A 25330-nucleotide genomic window follows, 5' to 3' on the forward strand; every position below is an offset into this window, starting at 1 on the left:
ATTAAAATGAATACATATGTGCTGTGAGGCTGGGGGAGGGGCTTAGGTCTGGAATGGGACAGACTCATAATTCTATGGAAGAGATTTTCGGAAAAATATCTGACCAAACAGGTCACAAATATTAAAGAGGAAGTATTGAGCAAAATTGTTTTTTTGTTTTTTTTGGAGTTTTGTACCCTTTTCTGCTGTTCAAAAGCTGATTTCAGGGGATGGTCCATTCAGTAGCATTCATCCTGTTGAGTGTCAGTAGCTCCACTACCTCAACCACAGTCTCTAAACCACTTCCCATAGTTGAACCAGCCCCAGTGAGTTTTTCTAGTCTCCTAAGATCTCTTTTTCTGAAACTGCCCCCAGCATAAAAAAAAATAGAGTTAGCCATTACTGCCTGATAAAATATACGCAGCAGTTTACTGTTTACCTCTGATGATGGAGTTATAGATGGGGGTAAAGGTGATGTCTAAGGCCCCATCCCTGTTCAAGGAAAGATAGTCTTTCCTAACAAAAATAGCTTCTTTAACTCTCCTCTCAAACCATTTCTTTTCTTTGGCTCAGATCTGACCCTCACTATCTTCAAAGGAGTGGTTAGTGTCTTTGAGATGGAGATGTACAGCAGACTGGGGTCCTGAGCTGCTCTTGTGACGGTGTTGGTACGTTCTCTTAATGCACTCTTCACTACACTGAATGGAGTGGACCACATTACTTTGTTTATGGCTTTGGGTTTTGTCCTTTGGGTGAACCGATTTCTGTTTTAAAGTGTTTGTAGGTTTGAAATAGACCGGCTCAGAGACCAAGCTCCAGTGACGTAGCGACATCATTACGCAGAAGAAGGAGGAGAAAAAGAAAAACCCGTGAGCCACAAACACCATCACAAATGGAATGGAGGACGGGCTCATTGTCACTATTTCGCCCGAGCCCAAACCTGTACCATGTGACGTTAAATACGCTAAGGCCACGCTCTCAACCCTAGGTCTCTACAAAGGCATCCAACAAGAGGTGTCCAACATGATTCTGACGTTACTCTTAGTGGTACGATTCTGTCCAAGACTCCGCCCACAAGCTTATGTCACCCACCAATGCTCCCACATGACGTTTCTTCATAAATATACAAAAACATGATACAAAACTGTGCACTACAACTTCACAAACCTGTAAAGCTGTAGTTGCATTAATGATATGCACGCCAATTGTATTGCGATAGAGCGCTTTGTAGGCAGTCAAAAGTTTAGCCAAGTTTTTTTTTTCTATGTTCACTACTTTCTACATTTTACATACATTTACATTTTAGACATCAAACATATTAAGCAAGAAAAAGAAAAAGACCCATACGCTTTTTTGTCTGCACTGTTTGACATGAAATCAAACTAAACTTTTCCTATTTTAGCTTAATTAGGATTAACACAATTTTTTCTATTTGCTAAATGCCAGAATAATGAGACATACATTTCATTAGTATTTGGCACCGTTGCCTTTAAACTGTACGATTTGGGTCAAACGGGTTGAATCCTTCCAACTGTTTATGGAATTATGTAGCAAAGAAAAAGAGTAACTAAAGTAAATATGTTTTATTTTATTTTATATTCAAATAGAGTCTCCTGTCTTCAAACCCTCATCCTTCTCTCAATGACGTCCCTGAAGTGGTTTTTACTTCAGCTGCACCGTCTTAGGATCAAGAAATGACAAAAGTGCGAAGGATATTTTTAAAAATGTAAACTCTAAAACAGGTTTGGAGTTATTCTGATATGTGTCATGCTTCAGTGAGAACCTACAGTGTAAATAATCATGGAAATAAAGACGAAACGCAAATGGAAAAAGTGTCCAAGCTTCTGACTGGTTGTGTATACCGTATATAGATTGTTTACCAAAAGAACCTCTGTGAATGTGTGAGCCTTTTACAAACTTGAGCTGCAGACAGTTTCGCAGACTACACAATAATGTCTGAAAAGCAATAATCCGGCTCCTCACAGTTCTTGGCCTCCATAACATCAGCCCTTTGAGATTTCTATGGGCTCTGTGATTTTTGTCCAAATGCAATTTCTGTACTTCAAATTAAATTTCCTCCTCTTGTGTTCGCGCGGTGGCAGAAAAACAGTGAAATGAACAGAAGTTTAGAGGGGTCATTTGCATAATAAGGGATGTTCTCTCCTAAAAAGGGTTCCTCATTTGGGTCAATACGCTCCGAGCGCTGGGACATGACGCTCCGTGAGGCTGGGGGAGGGGAGGGGTTTAAGTCTGGAGTGGGAAAGGCTCGTAATGTCTTCAAAGGGAAGTAAGAAATCCAGTATGCAAATAAGGATCAGTTAACTGTGAAATAATGCATTGATTTAATAATTTTCTCATATACGGCGGCGTGTAAGTGTCACATTAAAAAAAAATAATAATAAAAAATTGCTCATGCCATTTCATTTTGCTGGCATCAATTTAAAGAGTCACAAAAGATAATCACTTAACATGAATACAACTGTTATGTGCTGTGAGGCTGGTGGAGGGGAGGGAATGTGTTCAGAGGGAAGTAAGAAATCCAGTATGCAAATAAGGAGCAGTTAATTGTGAAATGATCATAGACTGTTTATATAAATGGACACGGCTAACCTGCTAGCTGCCGTGTTCCTAATAGAAAGTGATCATGGGCGCACTTCTGGCTCCATCGACTCTTGACATTGGAAAATTGTCGCCCCTCTTTCGATAACTGCTGCTGTCAGACTCGTCATTGTGGTTTTAAATGTTCATATTAACCCGCTCTACATGATCCTGCCTTGTATTTTTATTTCACTATTGTGTCCATAACTCAAGATCTGAACATTTACAACAAACAAATCAAGCACGTTCTTTCCCCGAGATCGTTCCCACTAGCGTTAGCAACAGGTTTGATTGACACCTTATAATTCAGATTCAATTTCGATTTAATTCATTAAGAAAATGTTTGTAATATTTGGCCAACGTCAGAGTCTCAGGGAGCAGAGAAATGTCCCTGGACCCAGAGCTTGGAAACAGAACTTGTCTGGAGTGAGCCGCACCAAACAGATTCGCTCCAAGGCCCCAATCAAACCGAAACTAATGGCATCTCCATGGAGACGAGCAGGTTCTCCAGAAAAGTTACATAGTTGACCAATTTACTGTTATAATCTATATTTTTGAGCCTTACTTACCCACGATCATGTTCTTGCAGTGCTGACAGTTGGTGGGCTTACGGAACACATGGTCCTGAAAGCAGTGGTTGATCTGGGGTCGTAGCGGTTTGGCGGGCAGCGAGGGAGAGAGGCTGAGGCAGGGCGAGTGAGATGAGACGGAGGGGTTCGGGCTGAGCGAGGGCGACACCGAGGGGGAGCGGGTGTCACCCATAGGGGGCGAACAGGGCACGAGCGGGGGCGAGGGCGGAGGAGGGTCTGTTATGAAGTCCGGAGGCAGACGCGCTTCACTGTTGGACCTCTGGAAGAAGTTGTCCACGCTCTTACTGCGCATCATGGTCTTAAAGGAAAGGGAGCGCTTCAGCCGCTGCAACTGCAAAGACGAGACAGAAGAAGATACAAGAGAGGAGGTTTAAAGGGCCCGTTTTACGCTATGACATCATAAGGTGGAACAGTGTTTTTTTGTTTTGGGAGAAGAAACATTAGAACATAGCCTAGTCCAGTCTGGGTTTATGCACCCCAAACAGTTAAAACACATTCAAATCAAGATGAATATTCCAAATCAAATACAAGTTATTTATATATATATATATATATATATATATATATATATATATATATATATATATATATATATATATATATATATATATATATATATATATATATATATATATATATATATTGCATTCGTATCAAATGTGACTTGAGTTACTGCAGAACTTAAAGGGACCATATTACGCTGTTTTCTGATCTGTTCTAACGTTGTTTCCTCATCACAAACAGACCTGAAGTTGTGTTTTGTTTCATTCTTTCTTTCTTTATTAGTTTATTTGACAGGGACAATGTGCAAAAACATTAAAGATGCTTTACACCAGATTATAGCTGAAGCTAGTTTCCATCTGTAGTCCCTGAGCAGGTGAGAAATACAATATAAAATGTAAGTAATATAATCAATACACACTCACACACTACAAATGAGCAATTATTATACAATACAATTTTACAATAAAATCTCACTAAATCTATATCATACCAATTACTATTCTTAATGCTGAGACTGCTGATTCTCTAATAATTAAATGAAAAGTTTTTCATGTCAGAGGAAAGTTTCAGACTTTGTGGCAGTTTGTTCCATTCTTTGATGCTTTGAAAGAAAAAGCTGTCTGTGCGAAGGCCCAGCTCCGTTTAGGTAATCTGCAGTCATTGTGACTTGTGGACCTGGAGGTCCTGGCTGTTTGCTCAGAGCAGAGCTGCACAATTTTTTTCATTATTTAAGATTTTAAATACTAATCGCACATTTGAAAAGGTAATTAAATTGTCAAAGTTTAACATGTTATGTTGTGAAAATATCACTCACACATGTTTAACACACAAACCCTGCATATTCAGGCTGAGTTCTTCTCTCAAACTGAAAACACTCTGTTCCACCTTGTGATGTCATCATGTGGTAATACAGGAAGTGCTCCACTGTGTTTTTAAACCCACACACCTTCACTAGAATCATTTGGATCATTTCAGACCTGGAGTTGTCAATCTCTACTGAACTAAAGGTGAAAGGAGCTGTTGCTTGAAAACTATGACATCACCATGTGGGAGAGCATTTTGAGCTTTGGAGATGTAAAACACAGGATTACTGAAACAAAACACAACTCCAGGTCTGTTTTTTGAGGAGATAACATTTAACAACAATATGATACATGAAGAAACTCCAATTTCACTGCTGTTTTTGGAGTTTCTCAAATGTATATCTTATCTCGTGAAACATTTATCTGTTTTGATAATTTCTCCATAAAGCATACATAAAGAATCATTTTCTGGAAGTTTCTACAGTTTCAAAGTTTCATCAAATCATTTCGTTTAGTCATGACAGATGTAGAGCTGTCGTCTGTCACCATGTAGACAGCTTGTTCGCCCCATGCATACAATAACGTCTTCTTCTCCCCTCTTGCTCTCAAGGACAAAACTACTCTCAGATATAAAGATCAGAAGTACTTCAAACTCCATACAGACATATGGGACACTGAGGAAGGGAATTAGGATAAACATAAAAAAACGATGTCCGTCAGGGTTGGTCTTGGTGTAAACACGGAGCTTTTAATAGAACGCTAATGCAAGAGTCTGCAGCCGATGTTCATCAGTGTAATCTGATACACGGAAATCTCTTCATAATGATGATTTATAGAAGCATTACCCGAAAACTGCTCCCCTCACGCCACCAGATCAGAACCACACCAGAGCTGTCAGCGGACGACAGATACATCACTAGGACTGCAAGAAATATAAACCAAAAGGGAACTGATTTGGAAAATAAACATAATAATCAAATAAAATGCTGTGCCTCTCAAAGCTCTTCACTGTTATCATTAATCACTTATTCCTCCCAATGATACGACTCAGCTCCATCACCCATCCTGGGACCCCGGGGCAAACTGTCAGGAGCTGTGCGTTCCGCAGTCAGAAGCTAGTCTTGATCAGGACTAAGTCTGGAGGATTTTCATCTGTGGTGGATAATTTGAGTTGATGCAGTAAACCATAGTGCCTGGAGCACAGGCTGTACAAAGAAGTGGACAAAGTGACTGTGACGTCACTCACAGCGTTCGGCTCCAGTCAAATGAAGCTCATCCAGGCTAGAGCAGTTATAGTGGTGAATTAGGAGCCAAGTTCCATATTTGGAATTCTGACCACGAGTATCATAGCAACCAAAGAGCCAATCCGGAGCGAAGCTGTTGAAGGTAACACCCCTTCCCGCCCCTGGTTTAGCAGGGAGTGGGCACTTACTCATGCTGTCAATCAAGTGAGTTAATATGAACATTTAAGACCAAAAGGACGAGCTGTCGACAGAGCTCACTTCCTGTCTTAAACGCAGCGGCTAACAGATTATCTATGTCCAGTTATATACAGTCTTAGCCACCATGACACTAAGCTAATTCTGTATTCCAACTGGGTAGACTGATGAAACCGAGGTTGCCAATCGGCACCATCTGCCCCTCTAACCACAACCAGTGACTTACTTACACACCACATTCAAACCATTTCTTTTCTTTGGCTAAGATCTGTATCTCACTATCTTGAAGAAGTGGTTAATCTCTTTGAGACAGAGATATACAGCAGATTGGGTTCCTGAGCTGCTCTCAAGATGGAGTTGTTCATTCTCTTATGGAGTGGCTGTTCTGAGAGGGCAGTTAAAGAGGCCATTTTGGTTTGAAAAATGAACAAGGATGTGGCCCTCAGACATAATCTATCTCCCATTTGTAACTCCAACCTCAGACCTAAACCTAAACAAGGAAAACAACAATGTTAGTGTGCTAATAAGTCCTCCCTTCAGACAAATATAAGGCAGTGTCCAGCAGTAATCTGACCAGAACTGAAGAAGCAGCTTGAATGAGCCGCTGTACTCTTAAACTTCTGTCCACTTGACAGAACAGAATTGTTCTTTGTTATGGATCAGACCTGGATGACTGAGGGATTACACAGACATCTTTCCAGATTAACTGTACAGCATGTCTCAGATGACAGCCCACCGTCCCCCTTCACGGACACACACACACTCTGCTCTCGTGTCTTTGTCTGGCGTTCAAAGTGGAGCAGACAAACTGTTTTCATATCTGCATTCAGCCGTGCCGATCTCTACACAGCTGGCTTCTGTAAATTGATTATGTTTAGCACTGAGCTGAGGAGGGCAGACAAGAGGGGCTTGCCACCATCCCCCCTGCCCTCTCATCCCCCTAAAATCGTCCCTCTAATCGCACAGAAAACTAGCACTATCTTTATAGAGCCGGAGCCAAGGGGGAAATGTCACCAAAGCAGTGTTTATCTGTGGGAATCAATGGCCACGAGCCGAGAGGAGCAGAGGGGAGAGGTCTGGGGGCTGTTGAAATGCAGAGGGCATCCATCACCGAGGATGGCGGTCGATACGGCTTACAGGCTACAAACACGACCCGGCTCGTCAATATTAATGAAACTAAACGTGCAATTTGATACGGCAGGAACAGAGGAGTTTTACACTGGAGAAGGAACTAAAAAAAGCAAGTGCCAATAGGTCTGTCGTTACTCAGAGCTAAATATCTAGATTGGCGATTTATGTTTTGTCCAGGAGATTTGACAAAACAAAAACTAACAGAAGAATCACATCTCAGAACATGTTTGTACAGATCAAAACTACAGGGTTAGCGGTTTACTAAAGTTGTAGAGTGTTTGTCCATTGTCAAACTTCGCCGGTGGTTGGAATCCTGCTCTCAACGTCCTTGGTTAAGCGGTCAGATCTACGTACCCACAGGTTGGCGGTTGTCCAGCTCCCACAGATGAATACTGCTGTTGTGTCCTTGGGCAAGACGCTTAACCCACCTCGCTCACACTGGTGTATGAAAGTGTGCAAAGCGGAAGGGGTGTGGGGGAACGCACTGCTGTGGTCGACGGCCCAAGTAAAGAGAGAGAGAGATACTTTTATAAACAGAGAGGAAAGGAGCCAAAAGAGTTTACCAAAGGACTGACAGTCAGAGCGAGTGAACCTGAAACACTATAGAAACAGAAACCTGAAACAAAACAAGTCATTTCAACATAAACACTTGTATTAGATCCAGGCCTAATGCAATCAGTGCTTTTGGTTTAGACTTCTGGACATGCTTGAACTTCTGTAGACAGTTACACAGTCATAGAAACTCTCCTATGGAAGCGACAAATTGGAAAGGACTACAGTACGGTTTAAATGTGTCAAGTTCTGTCTGTGTTTTAAAAAGAGTCAGTGATCATGGAGAAACGACCGCCTCAGATCTGCAAACCGAGAGTGATGCTAAAAACATGATTAAATATGCACACAGAGTTTACCGCTCGTGTCTGTCATGTTTACTTTGAAAACCACGGAGACATTAACATCCCACATGTTTAGTAAGCAGAGAGCTGCTCCAGAACTGAACCAGGACTAAAGAGGCGTCCGATTACCAGATCTGACACAGGAATAGACTTTTATTGATTTGAAAAATAGTTTCAGCTTCAAAAGGTTAAATAACTTTCCAATCGTATATGTGAATGCTGTAGATGAAAAATAATAAAACAGCTCTTATTTTGGATAATGCGATTGATCCTGGTTCAAAAAGTCATGTCCAGCTCTAATTGATTGAAAACTTTTAAAATCGCTTCATGGCTGACAGTATGTTCTATCTGACCCACCGCAGCTAGAAGCCTCAAGCTTTAAGTCTGTTAGTGAGTCGCTGGTGCCTTTGTTGTGATCGTCAACTAATTATTTAACTGGCTTTAAAAGGACAGCAGCAGTGATGAAGAGCTTGGTGTGAGGTTAAAAGGACAGCAGCAGCGAGGAAGTCCATGGTGTGAGCCTTTACAGACACGGCTGTTTCTTATTCAGGCACTATCACGTCTTTGTGGGTCACACGCAAAGTCACATCGTAGAGTCGACTGGAGACTTAACCACCACATTTACATATCACATTAGTGAAAAGTGCCTGGCCCAAGGACCCAACAACAGTGTGAACTAGTCAGGATGGAACCATAGACGAACAATCTCCACAACTGAGCCACTTCCACCTGTGAATATCAAGTCCTAAAGCATAGTAGCAAAAGTATTGTGAATCAGAAACTAATCGATGAAATTTACATAAATGTTGAATCGCAGTGTGACTCTGAAGTGCTGTATGTTTGCAAGTTTTCTCCCCGACAAAACCCACAATGTCGATGAAACGTTCTGCACCGACAAAGACGCCTACGAAGGTTTGAACTTTGAGAGAGTTTAAACAAGAGAGAAATGTGAGAAAATGTTAATGCCTGTGTGAGAAAAGTGTATAAAGTGTGTGGTGAGGAGTTTTACAGCTGCAAAACATATAGAATAATTGTAAAAAATAAAGCTGACGACTTTGTGGATTTTGCCTATTGTGGGTTATTTTTAGAACGTAACCCCCGCGATAAACGAGGGACCACTGTACACTCATAAACCACTATGGAACCTACCTGGGATTTTGAGCTTTGGAGATGTAGACAGACAAATATAAAAGGATTACTATAACATGTGCGAATGAAACAAAACACAACTCCAGGTCTGTTTTTGAGGAACATTATAACATGGCTTAATGCTCACAAGAGTTACTTTTGCGTAAGATACTGTAGGAGCTTTAATATTAAGACATTTTAGGCCAACACTGATCAGCAAATCGTTTTATTACACCAGTTTATAGACCAGATAGATGCTGATATCAGATCCATTGGTGCATCTGTAAACAGCACACAACATGGACTAGAACCACACAGTCAACAGCACTTATCCCAGTTTGAATAGGCCTGTCAGATTATAACATAAGACCTGTTTAGAGACTGTAAAGCCGTGCATACATTTCAGGACAATAGCCGCTCACTGTAGAGAGACACACAGAGCCCGGGGGACCGTAGGTGGGCTCATGACAAAGGCTGTCTCTTTCCACTGCTCCTGCGTCCAGATAAACACGTGTGATCTGAGCTAGCGTCTGCATTAGCGCTGTTCTTTCATACACTGAAATGGTGAGTCATTTTCTCCCCTGCTGCACAACAGGAGGAGCCGGTGTGTTTACAGATTCTGACATATTGGCTGTGCTGTCCCCAGGGTCCATTAGGGGACATTTGCAGCTGAGGGACAAAATAGACTAACAGTGTCACATTACTAACATAAATAAATACATGTTTACTTTACACACATACAGAGATGGGACAAGATCTCGCCCCGCACCTGTTATACACGATAGGAAACAGAGAGTCAGTTGTCATCTTGTCCGAAGTTATTGGTCTGTATATATAAATGGACATAGCTAAACTGCTAGCTGCTGCGTTCCTAACAGGAAGTGATCATGGGCGCACTCCGTCGACGCTGGCTCCAATTCACTTTCTGCGTAAAAACTGCTGCTGTCAGACTCATCATTTTGGTCTTAAATGTTCGTATTAACCTGCTCTACATGATCCTGGGGTTTTTATTTCACTATTATGTCTATAAGTCAAGATATGAACATAATAACAGATAAATCAGGTGACTTCTTTCCCTGAGGTCACTCCCGCTAGCGTTAGCAACAGGTTTGATTGACGGCGTTGCTAAGCGATAGAGCAAGGCAAGTTTATTTATATAGCACAATTTGTACACAAGGTAATTCAAAGAGCTTTAAAGAATAAGAAAGACTTTAAAATCACAGCAAATCAAAACATAAATAATCACAAATAATCATCATAATCTTAACATTAAAGAATAAAAGCCTTTCAGTCATATGCATAAACCAGAAGTGCAGGCAAAAAGGGGTGTTACTTTCAACAGCCTTGCTCTAGATTGGCTCTTTGGTTGCTATGATAATTCCTAATATGAAACTTGGCTCCAAATTGGCCCCTATAACTGCTTTAGCCTCGATGAGCTTCATTTGACTGAAGCCAAACTCTGTGGGTGACGTCACACTCACTTACTCCACTTCTTTACACAGACACTGAGCAAGACACTTAACCCCCCTCACCCCCAGTGTCTGTGTGCACTGGTGTGTGAATGTGTGTGTGAATGGGTGAGTGGTTCCTTAATGTGAAGTGCTTTGAGCCTTGAAGGTGGAAAAGTTTGATATAAAAATGTGACCATTTACCAAAAAGTTATATTTTAAGATGAACTTTCTGTAACACATTCATAAATACTTGAGCAAATATAAGTCCCATAAATCCCCAGTTTAATATAGAATAGTTCATTCAGTTTTAACAAATGGCCCTCAACAGAGATGACCCGCCCCTGGATCCGGAAGTAAATATCCCATTTTTCCCATAGATGTCACAGAAAAAAAAAAGTTTGACAGCTCAAGGTTAATCATCTCTGTCGAACTGATGACCACAATACCCATAACTTTATTTAAAATCTGTTTCTGAAACATTATAAATTACTAATGTTTCTCTCACATATTCACTCACACATTCATACACCAGTTACACAGTCACTATGGGTGAGGGGGGTTAAGTGTCTTGCCCAAGAAAACAACAACAGTGTTCATCTGTCGGAGCTGGAATCAAACCACCAACCTGTGGGTCAGTGGATCTGACCGCTCAACCATTGATGTTTATGTAGAGAGCGGGATTTGAACCGCCCACTTTCAGATCAGTGGACAAATATCTATCATTTTATTTAAAGTCTGTTTCTGAAACTTCACAAACTGTTAAACTGATGAAGCATTTAGCAGAGTTGTGCATTGTAAATGTGCTTTTTGGACTTTGAACAATCGTGTTATGGATATTAGTTAGCATGTAGCTTGTTAGCACATAGCTGGTTAGCATGTAGCTGGTTAGCACATAGCTTGTTAGCATGTAGCTGGTTAGCACCAAGGATCTATTAAAATAACTGGAGGGTCCTGCTGCTCAGAGCTGTCACGAGTTGGACTAGTGGCCACTCATTGGTACTACAATGAAAAAATCTCTCCTGCCCAGAAAGGATTTTTCTCATAGAGCAAAATGTAATCACAAACTGACAGGCTCTGACAGTGACTGACACGGCCCCTATAACTTTCACAAAGGTTGAATTTTGTGGCAAGTTTTAATTTTCAGATCAAAAATGTTTTCTCAGCTCAAAAATGCTTTTTCGTTAGCTTCAGCTATGGTCTATATCCGCTCTAGCTAAGCCAAGCTCTGATTTGTTGGATCAGTCACATGGTACAACATGAACGAGCACTGACTTCAATGGGCGGCCATGTTTAGAACCTGAGGCTTGGTTAGCACGTAGCTGGTTAGCCTCCGTGATGTCTTTGAACTCTTAATATTTATATTTTTTGAAAAGTCTATGGGAAAAATTGACGGAAAAATTACTTCCAGAACAGGATTAGACTGAGCTCCATTTTCAGGGCATTATTTCTATAAACCTGTTATTAACAATGAACATTAAATTAGAATATTTATTTGTTTACATTAAATATAAACAGATTAAATACAAAACAATCACTTCATTTAACATGGCTGCTCCGTTTTACGTCACTTTCACTGTGAAGTCAGATGCCCTTCCATTCCCTTACCATATTAATGTGAAACAACTACACGTGTGCAGTTTGGGTGTAACTATCTGAGCCAATCCGAGTGAAAAACTAGGACAGGTAACATAGTAAATATTTCATGTAAATATTTCAATATTACAACCAAAAGTCCTCAAAATGGCGTCTACATCAGGAAAGAGAACCCCATGGATAAAAGCATTGTGTCTGTGTGGCTGCTGTTTATCTTCATCAGCTTCTGTCCACAGCCTGAGCCCAGAGCTGCTGTTTCTGAAGCTAATGAAGTGCATCCAGAAAATAGAGATACATGAGACCCCAACAAGAACAGCTATGGACACAAACACTGCGAGCTCTAACGGAGAATCAGAATAATTAAAAATAATATTAAAATAATCTTTATCTGGACTATACAGAATCTAAACAAATGCCAAACAGGGCTGTAACGGACTAAAGACAGCTAAAGAAGTATGCTGCCCATCGACTGGTTGACTAGCAAGAGGGCGTGGCAAAAGCTTTCAAAATTATTAAGTATCTGTGTGTATCTGACCCAAACTGCACTCACAAGACTACACCTGCAGGGGGAGCTCATGCAAAACAACTATTTATGCAGAAAAACATGCTAGGAAACAGTGTATTTGTGTAAAGGCAAATTAAACTTGTGAAACATGAGTTTAACCTGTGTTTTTAATGAAGAAAAAATACCAAATCTTGACCCAGTGAATGTGTTACAGCAAGTTTAGCTTAAAATATAAATCCCATAAATCCCCAGCTTATATAGAATAGCTTGTTCATTTTGAGCAACCGACCTTAACAGAGACAACCAGCCCCCGGACCGAAGGGACAGCCAGCCCCCCGGACAGAAGTACTGTACATTTCCCGTTCATTTTCTCCATCGTCTTTCCAAAAAACAAATTAGATAAAAACTTTGAAAGTTCAGGGTTAATCAGCTCTGTGGTAAGTGGACATACCTGCTAGCCGCCCATTAAAAATACCAAGTGATCATGGGCGCACTTCAGACTTCATCGACTCTGGCTCCAATTCACTTTACGTTGAAAAACTGTGTCCCCTCTCTCTGTAACTGCTGCTGTCAAACTTGTCATTTTGGTCTTAAATGTTCGTATTAACCCGCTCTACGTGATCCTGGTGTTTTTATTTCGCTATTGTGACTGTAAATCAAGATATGAACATTAATAACAGACAAATCAGGCGCCTTCTTTCCCCGAGGTCACTCCCACTAGCGTTAGCAACAGGTTTGATTGACAGCGTTGCTAAGCTCCCGCCCACTGCTAAACCAGCGGTGCAGACGGGAAGGGGCGTTACCTTCAACAGCCTTGCTCTGGATTGGCTCTTTGGTTGCTATGATACTCGCGGTTGGAATTCAAAATATTGAACTTGACTCCAAATTGGCCGCTATAACTGTTAGCCTCCATGAGCTTCACTTGACTGGAGCTGGATGTATATACAAGCTAACTAACTAATGACCACAAGATCTATAATTTCATTTAAAATATGTTTCTGAAATTGTATAAGCCAATAAGATATTAACAATTTCACAGAATCTTGCATTTTAAATGGCCTTTTTGGACTTAAAACAATCGTTTTATGGATATTAGTTAGCACATAGCTGGTTAGCATGTAGCTGGTTAGTACGTAACTAGTTAGCATGCAGCTGGTTAGCCTCCGCAATATCTTTGAACTCTTAATTTTTTGAAAAGTCTGAGAAAAATAACTGTCTAGAAGCCTGCAGTCATCATATGTATTTCAAATGTGTAAAAGTACTTAAAAATATTTTAAAAGTATAAATATAATTAAAAGTATTTCAAAAGTATAGAAATACATTTATACATTTGAAATATATTTAAAGTATAAATATATTTCAAATATATAAATGTATTTAAAAGTATTTCAAAAGTATAAATATATTTCAAAAGTCAAATACTAAAATACTTAATACTTACTTAATAACATAATCCATCTGTTTACTTCTGTTTCTTTGTTTGTTTCTGTTGCAACATTTCAAGGACACAGACGAGGCATAAAAATGAGTCACACTTTGAATAGATTTTTTAAATAAACGTTTCCTAAAAGCTCAGAGAGAGATCCACCAGAACACTTAAATAAATAAAAATGATAGGTTCCCACAGAGCTGGTTCATCCTGCGCTTTCAAATTTTTAATATTATTTTTTTTCTGAAAGTGAATAGGAACTTTACTTCCGAGGCCGTGGGCAGGAGGTCACTGCTGAACTCCATCTGAGCTAAAAAAAAAAAATACAAATAGTTCCAGGGACAAAAATGGGCCAATAAAAAGCGACGAAACACATTTTGTCTGATAAAGTTTCTTTATTGTACTGATCTCTGTTTTAATGTTTCCTCGTCACAAACAGACCTGGAGTTGTGTTTTGTTTCATTCACAAATGTTTAACACACAAACCCTGTAGTTTTAGGCTGAGTCCTTCTCTCAAACTGAAAACACTCTGTTCCACCTTGTGATGTCATCATGTGGTAATCACAGAAGTGAACTAAGTGAGTGCGACGTCACCCACAGCGTTTGGCCCCAGTCAAATGAAGCCCATCGAGGCTAGAGCAGATATAGGGGCCAATTTTGACCACAAGTATCATAGCAACCAAACAGCCAATCAGGAGAGAGGCTGTTGAAGGTAATGCTCCTTATCTGCACCACTGGTTTAGCAGGGAGTGGGCGCTTAGCAACACTGTCAATGAAACCTGTTGCTAACACTCCTTATTAATAATGAAATAAAAACCCCAGGATCATGTAGAGCAGGTTAATACGAACATTTAAGACCAAAATGACAAGTCTGACAGCAGCAGTTACAGAGAGAGAGGACACAGTTTTTACACAGAAAGTGAATTGGAGCCAGAGTCGATGGAGCTGGAGCCATGTTCACTTCCTGTTTGGAACGCGACAGCTAGCAGGTTAGCTTTGTCCATTTATATAAACAGTCTATAGTGGTAAACTCCACACACCTTCACTAGAATCATTTGGATAATGTCCGACCTGGAATTGTCAATCTCTACTGAACTAAAGGTAAAAGGAGCTGTTAACTTGAAAACTTCACAAGGTGGAACAGAGTCACTCAGTCTGAATGTTGAGGGTCATTTTTTTAAATTAAATGATGTCAGAGCATAACCTCGATCTGCTGCATTTTGGACCTTTTCATTTTGATGTTAAGAGATGAGGCTTTTATAAAACTGTGAATATCTCTGTAATCACTCTTTGCCCTGGTGGAGGACACAGAGCTCATGACTATTGATAGAACTCTTTTTCAATCATAATAAAACCTTTACCTTTTTTACTCACAGCCAGTGGCATCTTTTGAGTTTTTTTAGTGAGACGTAGTGCAGTGGGAGGATGGAGCATGAGACTGACAGGTGGATCGGCTCAGCGTCCTGGTTTAGCCCTGGTTTAGATCTCAGTTCCTGCCCTCACCTATGGTCATGAGCTTACAGTAATGACCGAAAGGACAATATCATAGATTCAAGTGTTTAAATGATTTCCTCCGCAGGGTGTCTGGGCGCTCCCTCAGAGAGAAGGGAAAGAGCTCAGTCACACACCTCTACGTGAAGAGGAGCAGCTGAGGCTCGGGCGTCTGTTCCTGATGCCTCCTGGAAGCCTCCTTGGGGAGGTGTTCAGGTCCCAGCAGGAGGAGGCCCCAGGGAAGACCCGGGACACGATTGAGGGGCTATGTCTCTCGGCTGGCCTGGGAACGCCTTGGGGTCCCACCGGAGAAGTTTGGGAATCCCTGCTTAGTCTGCTTCCCCCCCACCCGGCCCCAGAAAAGCAGAAGTAAATGGATGGATGGATAGTGCAGTGGCTTAGTGGTTGGGCATTCTCATGAAGGTTGTGGGTTTGATTTCCGTACAGAGTGGGACCTTTTTGAATGAGGTTTACACAATTTCCCAATAAATGCAAATTTTGAAACCAATTACTGGGGAAAAAAAAATCTAAGTGTGAGTTTTCTGGCAGGTATTATGATTCTGATTAGATTCAGTTTATGAAAGTTCAAATTTTAAACACGCCCTGAAGAAGTGACAAACTAAAACAAGAATCACATTTCAGAACATGTTTGTACAGATCTAAACTGCAGAGTTCGATGTTTTTCCACGGAATAAAACAGGAGATGTTGTTGTTATGGTACTTAAAAACAGCAGTCTTTGGGATTTGCTAATTGCAGCCAGTCAAATTACAATTTTGATTTGATTGTAATGAATGTTGCAAGAAAGCTGCAGGTTTGATTCCCATCTGCCGATCCCCGATATTAACTGATACAGGACAAAGAAGAAAACATTTACTCACTTAAATCTAAAATGAAACAAGACAAAACTGATCCAAATGTTTTACGTAACTGTTATTTTTCTCAGAACAGCTTTGTGTAAATAAAGTTCAAACATGAGGCTGACTATGACTGTAAATAGTTTTATTACATCAATGTACGTGTCCAACCAAGATATCAAAGCCGATATTCGATGCCAGTATTAGATCGCTGTGTCCCTACAATAAACACCCCACCGAAACAGAGACTAATCCACACTCACCATCTTCAGAAAAAAGACTTGAAAACTCACCTGTTATTATTATTATTAAAGGTGCTTTGCTCAAGTTAAAATGCTCAAAATTAATATTCTTCACTCCCACACTTGCTTAAGCCACTGCCTGATGCTCAGAATTAGTTGTTTTTTTTTGTTTGTTTTCACCTTTATAAGCTCAAACTCTGAATTATATGTTCAAAAAAGTAATGCAATGTGCGTCATATCGGTTCATCGGGTATGACTGAAACGCTGCTATAACTAAACACAGTGGGGTTTTCACGATCACAGCAGAGATGGAAGATGGATTCTGCCTCGTCAAGAGAAAGACCAGCCTCCAGCGCTTCCCAAACACATCTGACACTCCACTAAAATCAAGCAAAGAAAGGTTTTACCTAGAGCGACCAAAAGCTAAAATAAAGTTACAAAATAAGGCGTAATGTGTCTGTCTTATATTTATCATGCTAATCTAGATGGTAGGCAGCATAGACTGTTTATATAAATGGACATAGCTAACCTGCTAGCTGCCACGTTCCAAACAGGAAGTGATCATGGGTGCACTTCCGACTCCACTGATTCTGACTCCAATTCACTTTCTATTGAAAAACTGTGTCCCCTCTCTATGTAACTGCTGCTGTCAGACTTGTCATTTTGGTCTTAAATGTTCGTATTAACCCGCTCTACATGATCCTGGGGTTTTATTATATCGTTATTGTGTCCATCTGCTGCTTTCTTTCCCCGAGGCTACTACCACTTACCACCAATATAGTTACGATTATCAAGTTATCAAGTGTTGTGAACAGTGACGTTGCAGTTCCACTTCTCACCAGATGTAGCACTAGCAATCTAGCAATAATATAAATGTAAATGTCTAAAGCAGTTCCTCCTTCATCTCATGTTCCATTAGACAATTGACTCAAACCTGCAAATGCCATTTTTATCAGACGCCATTAACTGTCACTAATTATAGAAAGATGATTGAACCCCCGTCTATATGGACTCCTGTACTCAGCACACATCTGCATCAGCCAATCATCTGTCACTGTGGCACCTGATCCATTCCTATTTTAATATTACAGCTTAGAGCAAAGAGCGGCTGACGCGGAGCTGCTGTCAAAATGTATTCGCGTCAGAACTTGCAATCTAAAGCCTGCCGCACGCTGCAGGAGTTTCAGTCTTAAACATGTTCTAAACGTGCGACAAAAAGTGCGACAAAAAGACCACAGACATGAGGAGAATCGGATGAGATTTTAAACCTAGCTCAAAGACTGCAGCGAAGAGACCGCACACCACAAGCTAAAAGTCATGCACCTCCATCAGCTGTTTCCGGTTTACAGTAAAACGACTCGCTATGAGACTCTAAAGTGTTACAAAAGTCAGAGCAGAGTCAAAACTGTGTTATTATCATCAGTGAAATGTGCTGCAGTAGTTTAGATAAATGCTTTTAATGTTCAGTAGGCTGGAGCTAAACAAACAGGAAGTAGAGTCAGTATCAATAATCTGCAGCTGCTTCACCCGGAACCTCGCTGTGTGAATGTTAACGGACACCGGAATTCCGACCGCGAGTATCATAGCAACGAAAGAGCCAATCCAGAGCGAGCCTAAAGAAGGTAACGCCCCTTCCCCCCGCACCGCTGGTTTAGCATTGAGCTGGAACTTAGCAATGCTGTCAATTAAATCTGTTGCTAACGTTAGAGAGAGTGACCTCGAAGAAAGACGGCAGCTGATTCGTCTATTATCAATGTTCATATTTTGATTCACGGACACAAAAGCAAAATAAAAACACCAGGATCACGTAGAGTGGGTTAATAACAAAACATTTAAGACCAAAAGGACGAGTCTGATAGCAGCAGTTACAGACAGAAGGGCGACAATTTTTTTCAATGTAAAATTAATTGCCGTCAGAGTCGATGGAGCCGCTGATCACTTCCTATTTGGATCTCGGTGGCTAGCAGGTTAGCTACGTCCATTTGTATGTACAGTCTATGACAGACACCCTATTTAAGCTGCTCTGGACGTTAGCTGCAGTGTTAGCCACAAGCAGAGGACACGATTCACTGCATCTACGGATCTATTTATTAAATCTGATCCAAGCCGAAACGCTAAAAATGCCTACCAGAATCAGTTGGTGTCAGTCCAAAGCCCAAACAAACAGTGATTGTGATGCAAGGAAGGGCATCTGGGGTTAAACCAATGTCAAATTTACATAAAAGTTGCTACATGCTATTGTTTTGGATAGGATGTTAATAATACCAGCACCATTTTTGGTTCTAGTTTGGAGCGTTTGTGTGTGTGTGAGAATTAGTATACGTTATTATTATTATTATTATGAAAGTGCAGAGGTAAATATATCCCCGTAGCTTAATCCTGTCATCAAACTCCAGTCTCTTGTGTTAATGGGATGCTAAGCCAAGCCCACAGGTTTTCGCTGAACAACAAACCGTAGATCCCAGTGGAGCACGATGACACGAGTCGCTTGCGGCCACAGCGCACTTTGATGTTTAAATGATTCACCCACTTCAAAAAACTCTTACTATCTCTCTCTAATCGCATAGACCAGATGCCCTCCCACAGCCCCACAGATCCTTACATAGGGCATATATTAGATGGCATCGGCTTGCAAACTTTTTTTTTTTTTTATTATCAAAGCGTTAGTTTCTCTTTCCCCTGTGACTTCTGCTGAATACTGAGTACAAATATACATCAGTTTTATCTGTGTTGGTGCCACAGGGTGAGAACATTAGTAAGATTGTTTACCACTTTGAAAACTATAAAAGAAATATAAAAGATCGAGGATTATGGCCTTGGAACAACAACAGAAGTCAAAATTTTGAGTAAATTTCATACCACTTGCTTGTCACCGTTGAGATGTTATTGCTCTGGTTGGAATGTCCCATAGTACAGCTTTAAATGTATCTATAAATGCCTTACCTTTAACAGCCTCGGGGTCAGGTGTCGGACCCCTCACCATGAAAGTTCCATAGTGCGCCTTTACTTTTGACCTAACCACTTATTGATCTATCATTCCGCACGTTCAGCTGTCGTCCCGGTAACACCGCGTCCCATCGCCCCCTTCACGCTTCAGTCGGGAGGTTAAATCCCATTTCCGCTTATAGAGTCCGCTGTGTTTTTATTCCTATATTTCTGGGCCAAAGATAAAGTTTAATTTAGTTGAATTTGATGCTGTCTAACCTGATTACACGGGATATTTTTCAGTTACTAACGGGTCAAGGACAAAGCCACATGAAACGGGCAGATCAAGTACAATAGAATCCACTGTGGTTTCTGCTGGGTCTAGGACAGGGGAGTCAACAGAGGGGCCTATTCTCCTGGGCCCCAGGGTCTTAGGGGCCCAGAATTGGACCTTCTTCCTATTGATTTATATTAGACGGGGGCCCATGTGAGGTTTCTTGCCCTGGGCCTCCAATTTTCTATGTACGGGCCTGGTCTCAAAGTCTTCCACTGCATTTACACTACATTACCTCCGTTTATCATATGAAGTACAACATAATCATATGTTGTTGACCCCACAACAAGAAGATTCCGGGTTTGACTCCCTGGAATATCTCTGTCGAATTTGCATGTTTCTCTTGTGTCAGGATGAGTATTTTCCTTCTACATTTTGAAAAATAAATAGCTGAAATAAGCAGAGGTACATCCGTCAGTGTGGTCAAGTTTGTTTTGGTTTGTTTGGCCTCCTCACCTTTAGTTCTGTCCAAACCACAGTGCTGCGCTGTGATTGGTCAGAAGCACAGGTGGCCCACAGTGGGAAGAAATCCACAAATAGAACAAGATTTCATGTGGGTTGGCTAAGTTACCGTTTTCTCTTATCGACCCAAAACAGATGAATAAACTCGTCCTGACCAAGCCTCACTCACAATCTGGAGATGGGTTCCTGGATGTGGCTCTGCGGCACCCACAGCTCCTGACTGGGGGCCCCATGGGCATCAAGGAATGGGTCAAATGCAAAGGACAAATCCATGGCAAATCCAGACTGATCTCTCTGTATGTTTCATACAGATTTATATCAGATCATATCAGATCATTCACCAGAAATCTGCCATGTTTTTCAGCTCCCTGTGATTTTTTTTCCTTCATTCTTTCCCATACAGATGGACCATGCCTGTCCCTGATTGGCTAATCTACCTGTCAATCATGTCCATCTGAACTCAGGGAGATTCACCGGTGCCCAGACTGACATCTTCGTAAAGTGTTGAAGACTTGTGTTATGGATCCAAGGCAACACACTGTCAAGGACTCACATTAACAAGTCAACTAATCATGGCCACTGATCTGCCCTTTCAGCCCACGACACACATATCACGATTTAACTATGGAACTCAAACTCAACTTCGACCTTAAAAGGTTCCTACACAAAAATGAGCTTGCAATAATTAATAGTGATACCTCCAGTTTGGGAACTCGTTTGTGTGATCTGATTTTTACAGCGGAGGTGGTTTCAAAGGACTTCATTAAAAGCGTAGAGCAGCTGCTGAACTTGTTTTGGGAGGTCATTACTCACACGCGCTGTCACCTCTGTCGTTTAGGGCAAGAAAACTTATGAACTGGGATCCCAAGAAATACTATATAAGGGACTCCATGTATTGACCCATTTAAAAACAAAACTACCATATTTTACAGACTACAAGTGGCACTTTTTTCATAGTTTGTCTGGAGGTGCAACTTATATGTGAAATTATCCAAATATATAATTTCACATCTTCGCTACTGTCACAGTCACAGCTTCATGAGGGCACTCTGGACTTGTGTACCAGTATCTACTGCTCCTGTACCATTGAGCATTGAAAGTTTCAACATTTTTTTTAAATTTTATTTAAAAGACACCTGAGAAAGGGGCTTCAGTGTCTTGCTAAACGACACAATGACATTTTTTGCATTGTTTTTTCAAAGACAGACAATTATGGCTTTTAAAACAACAACAATTTCCCACCTACTTGTCGCTATGGAGATATTGCTCTGCCTGGAATGTTCCCTAGTGTGGGATTAAACGTATCTGTATATGTCCATGGAGGTAAAGAGACATGCCGTAATGTGGAACCCCTCAACAGGAACGTTACATAGTGTTCCTTTAAGTTAAGCTATGATATTTTTGAAGTAGCCACACGTGTCTGCCTGAGAACTTCAGGGCAAAGAGGGTTCAGTGTCTTGCCAAAGGACACAATGGCATTTTTGTATTTTTCTTACTTGTTTTCTAAATCTATGATGAGATTCAGTAATTTGGCAACTTTGGTAAACTGTCACATTTTTATATAGCGCCTATTCACACACATTCATCCACCAGTATAGTGGGGCTGAGGTGGGTTAAGTGTCTTGCCCAAGGACACAATGACAGCATTCATCTGTGGGAGCTGGAATCGCACCGTTTAAAGCTCTTTATAGCAATGCCAATACTATACAAAAAAAAAATAAATAAATACAAATACAGTCCTTTTTAAAGCAGAATGAGGCCAGTGTATTACCCTGTGTCTGAGTGCAGCCTCTTCCACAGAACACATGATTACAGCAGGCTCCTCGCACACGCCAGTCACACAGACAGAGACCGCCAGCCCGCGTCAAAGCCCCTCCACTCCATGTTTAATCGAGGAGAAACGCACAGGACAATAGAACCATGATTACAACTCCGACAGAGCTCTCTATACCCCATTGTACGGCCATTATGACAGGGTTAAATCACACAACCGAACACACACACACACAGATACACGCCGTCATGAAGGAAGCACAAGGGGGTCATTTTCAGAAGGAGATGGGTGGAGACGGGTCACGGTCCACACTTAACATCACAGACCTGGCAACTTGGGCAGGTTTGCGATTGCTGTTACTGTGTTAACAAATCAGGCGCCTTCTTTCCTACAGGTCACTCTCACTAATGTGGAAATAGGTTTGATTGACAGCGTTGCAAAGTGCCCGCTCCATACTAAACTAGTAGGAAGGGGCGTTACCTTCAACACCCTCACTCCTGATTGGCTCTTTGGTTGCTATGATACTCATGGTCGGAATTCCAAATATGGAACTCGGCTCCAAATTGGCCCCTATAACTGCTAGCCTAAATAGTGTAACCTACTAAAACACATTTTGACTTGTCTAGGCCACAGTATTTATTTATTTTTTCTCTACAAGGTCCTGGTGTCCACATATGACGTCAATCGACTGCCTCTTAGTGGTAACACATTATAGTTTAGACTCAAGGTGGGCTTTGTTAAAGGTATTTGTCGTCCTGCACCTAAGAGATTTCCAAGAGCACAATTGCTGTTTCTCATTTTGTTTTTACACTCAGGAAAAATGTTGCCGTTCAGACACTTAATAAATAGTTTTTGCAAATCATTGTTCAAATGTGACTTTATTGTGTTCTATCAAAATGATTAAAATGTAAAACGAAAGTCCTCACATGTGGACATAATTTTTCTCATTATGTAAAAAGATAATTCTTTATTTTGACACTCATCAGGTCCCAGTCAGCCCAAATAACAAAGATGAACTAATAAAGCACATGCAAGAGTTCAGGTCCTAGGAGGTTAACTGTGTATTGTCCAGGCGGGATATATGGTTAATTTAGTAAACATCAAGCTCCAGAGGGGTCCAGAGGTTCAGGTAATGTCACGATAACACATTTTGAAGTGTGACATTGCTGGAGTAAATATAGATAAATTATAATAATGAAAAAAACATGAGCTGAAATAACTACACAGCAGAATGCAACACTTAAATGATAGTTTAGATCTGTAATGAGGCATAGAAGTTTATAATTGTCCTTTCTACAGCTCAAATCTCATCAAAATCATATTAGAAAAGAAGTGAACAAACATTTAAACAAGTAATCACACATCACAAATCACAACTCCAGGTCTGTTTTTGACGAGGGAACAGCGTTAGAACATGGATTAAACATAATATAGGACCTTTAAATGCAACAAAAACAACAGTACAAACATAATCTCATAATATGTGTGAGTGTGTGCTGTGGTCAGTGTCGCTCGACGTGTTCACTGCAGTGTGTTCCTCTCCCCGGGCGTTCACACATCTCTTAATAGTGTCACATTATTGCAGTTCAGACTTGAGGAGGTGCCATTTTAATTAATGAAACTGATGACCCAGTTCAAACAAGCTTCAGATCTGTGTCGACCCGTTCCCACCGCCTCCTGCAACAGACCCCGTGCATCGTGTTATCTGCATGTTTTTATTCATTCATGTCATTTATTTATTCATTTCGAGCACACGTATCAGGCACACACAAAGCACATCTCATGGATTTGTTCCTATACAAGCTCGAAAAGGAGTGGGAAGAAGAAAACTCATTAAGTCCCACCCCTGTCCTCCATTAGAACATGAAGTAAATGCTTTGTTTAAGTTTCCGATTCCTATGTTTGTTTTGTTTTGTGTTGAAGTAGTTTTAAATGTGCTATAGAAAAACAAAACTTTAATTGCAAGATCTAGGTATTTTCAGCACATTATAAAATCAATGAAACATGTTAGTGCCTTAGCGGAGGTCTGAGGTGTCCAGTTTTAAATGGTACATGGTAAACAGTCACATTTTTATACAGCGCTTTTCCACCTTCAAGGCTCAAAGTGCTTTACATCAGGGAACCGCGTACATATTCATACACTAGTGAGCACAGACAATGGGGGCAAGGTGGGTTTGTCATTATTCTCGTGTTTTAAGTGTCTGCGGAGCCTCACAGTCTGCTTTGAACCTGCTATGGGCGTTAGCATTAGCTACATTAGCATTAGACACATTAGAAATAGCCGCATTAGCATTAGCCGCAGACGTCAACAGCGGAAGTAATTCCATCTACGGCTCCTCATTCTGGAAAATACACAGTGCGATCTGTGATTTGGTCTGAGTACTCGCTGATACCGATAACAGAAAAACGTGCAGAGTCTGAGCTTTTGCCAATACTACTCTAAGTATCAGAACAACCCAAGTGTTTATTATCCCCCACCCTTATCTGACTCTCAAATTAAAAGTGCCTGTGTGTGTTATCCCCCAACTGAATTTCAAAAGCTCCAAACATGATTTATGCTTATCCTTGACGAGGAGCAAACCCACTCCTCCAACAACATAATCAAGTGCTTTCTATCATTTTTATTTTAATTAAGCCTGTGAGGGACAAACAGCTTAAGTTTTGTATTAACTTGCATTCGTTGATGTTCCTTTAGTCCCAACTTTTGTACTTGGTTTTCACAGCTCAAGACGAAGCTGCGCCTCAAACCAAAAACCACAGAAACATAGGACACTTATACAAAGATGAGGTGGAATCGGGTTCAACTATAGGGGGCGACAGAGGCTCAGTCGGCAGAGCGTTTGATCCAAAAGTTCCATAGTGTCTGTGTACACTGGTGTATGAACGTGTGTGTGGATGGGTGAGTGCTTTGAGAGAGCCTTGAAGCTGGAAAAGTGCTGTTGAAAAGGCGAATTAGAAATCTATATGAAGCAGGTAAAGGTCATTAAAGGTTAGGTTTCAGCTGTTGGTCCATGTTTTTCAGGACTTTCATTGTTATATTATTATTATTTATATTCTACAAACTGATCTTTAACCATGTTCTAGTCGTTTCTTCTCATTGAGCCTCTAACGTTGTATTTGGAGTGATTCATGTTTTAGTAATATTTAACCAACTTTTTTGTCGATCCGCCCCTGTTTAACCTCCACAGGTACACGCCCACTGTG

General features: G+C 40.8%; 1 protein-coding gene across 2 annotated transcripts in view; it reads right to left on the reverse strand.

Annotated features, from left to right (window-relative positions):
• LOC117374966 (SH3 and cysteine-rich domain-containing protein 2-like) overlaps positions 1–25330 on the reverse strand; it is a 71618-nt gene that overhangs the window by 32902 nt on the left and 13386 nt on the right. Inside the window, exons 1-2 of one of the 2 annotated variants that reach the window (XM_055223637.1) lie at positions 7399–7461; positions 3147–3498 (exon numbers count right to left, since the gene is read on the reverse strand). In XM_055223637.1, coding sequence (XP_055079612.1) covers positions 3147–3462 — 316 coding nt within the window. In that variant the 5' untranslated portion in view covers positions 3463–3498; positions 7399–7461. Of the gene's footprint in view, positions 1–3146; positions 3499–7398; positions 7462–25330 lie in introns of those variants that run through there. The other variant, XM_033971203.2, reaches the window with a different exon arrangement.

The sequence above is a fragment of the Periophthalmus magnuspinnatus genome, chromosome 8 (genome assembly GCF_009829125.3).
Source record: "Periophthalmus magnuspinnatus isolate fPerMag1 chromosome 8, fPerMag1.2.pri, whole genome shotgun sequence".
Taxonomy (NCBI): Eukaryota; Metazoa; Chordata; class Actinopteri; order Gobiiformes; family Gobiidae; genus Periophthalmus; species Periophthalmus magnuspinnatus.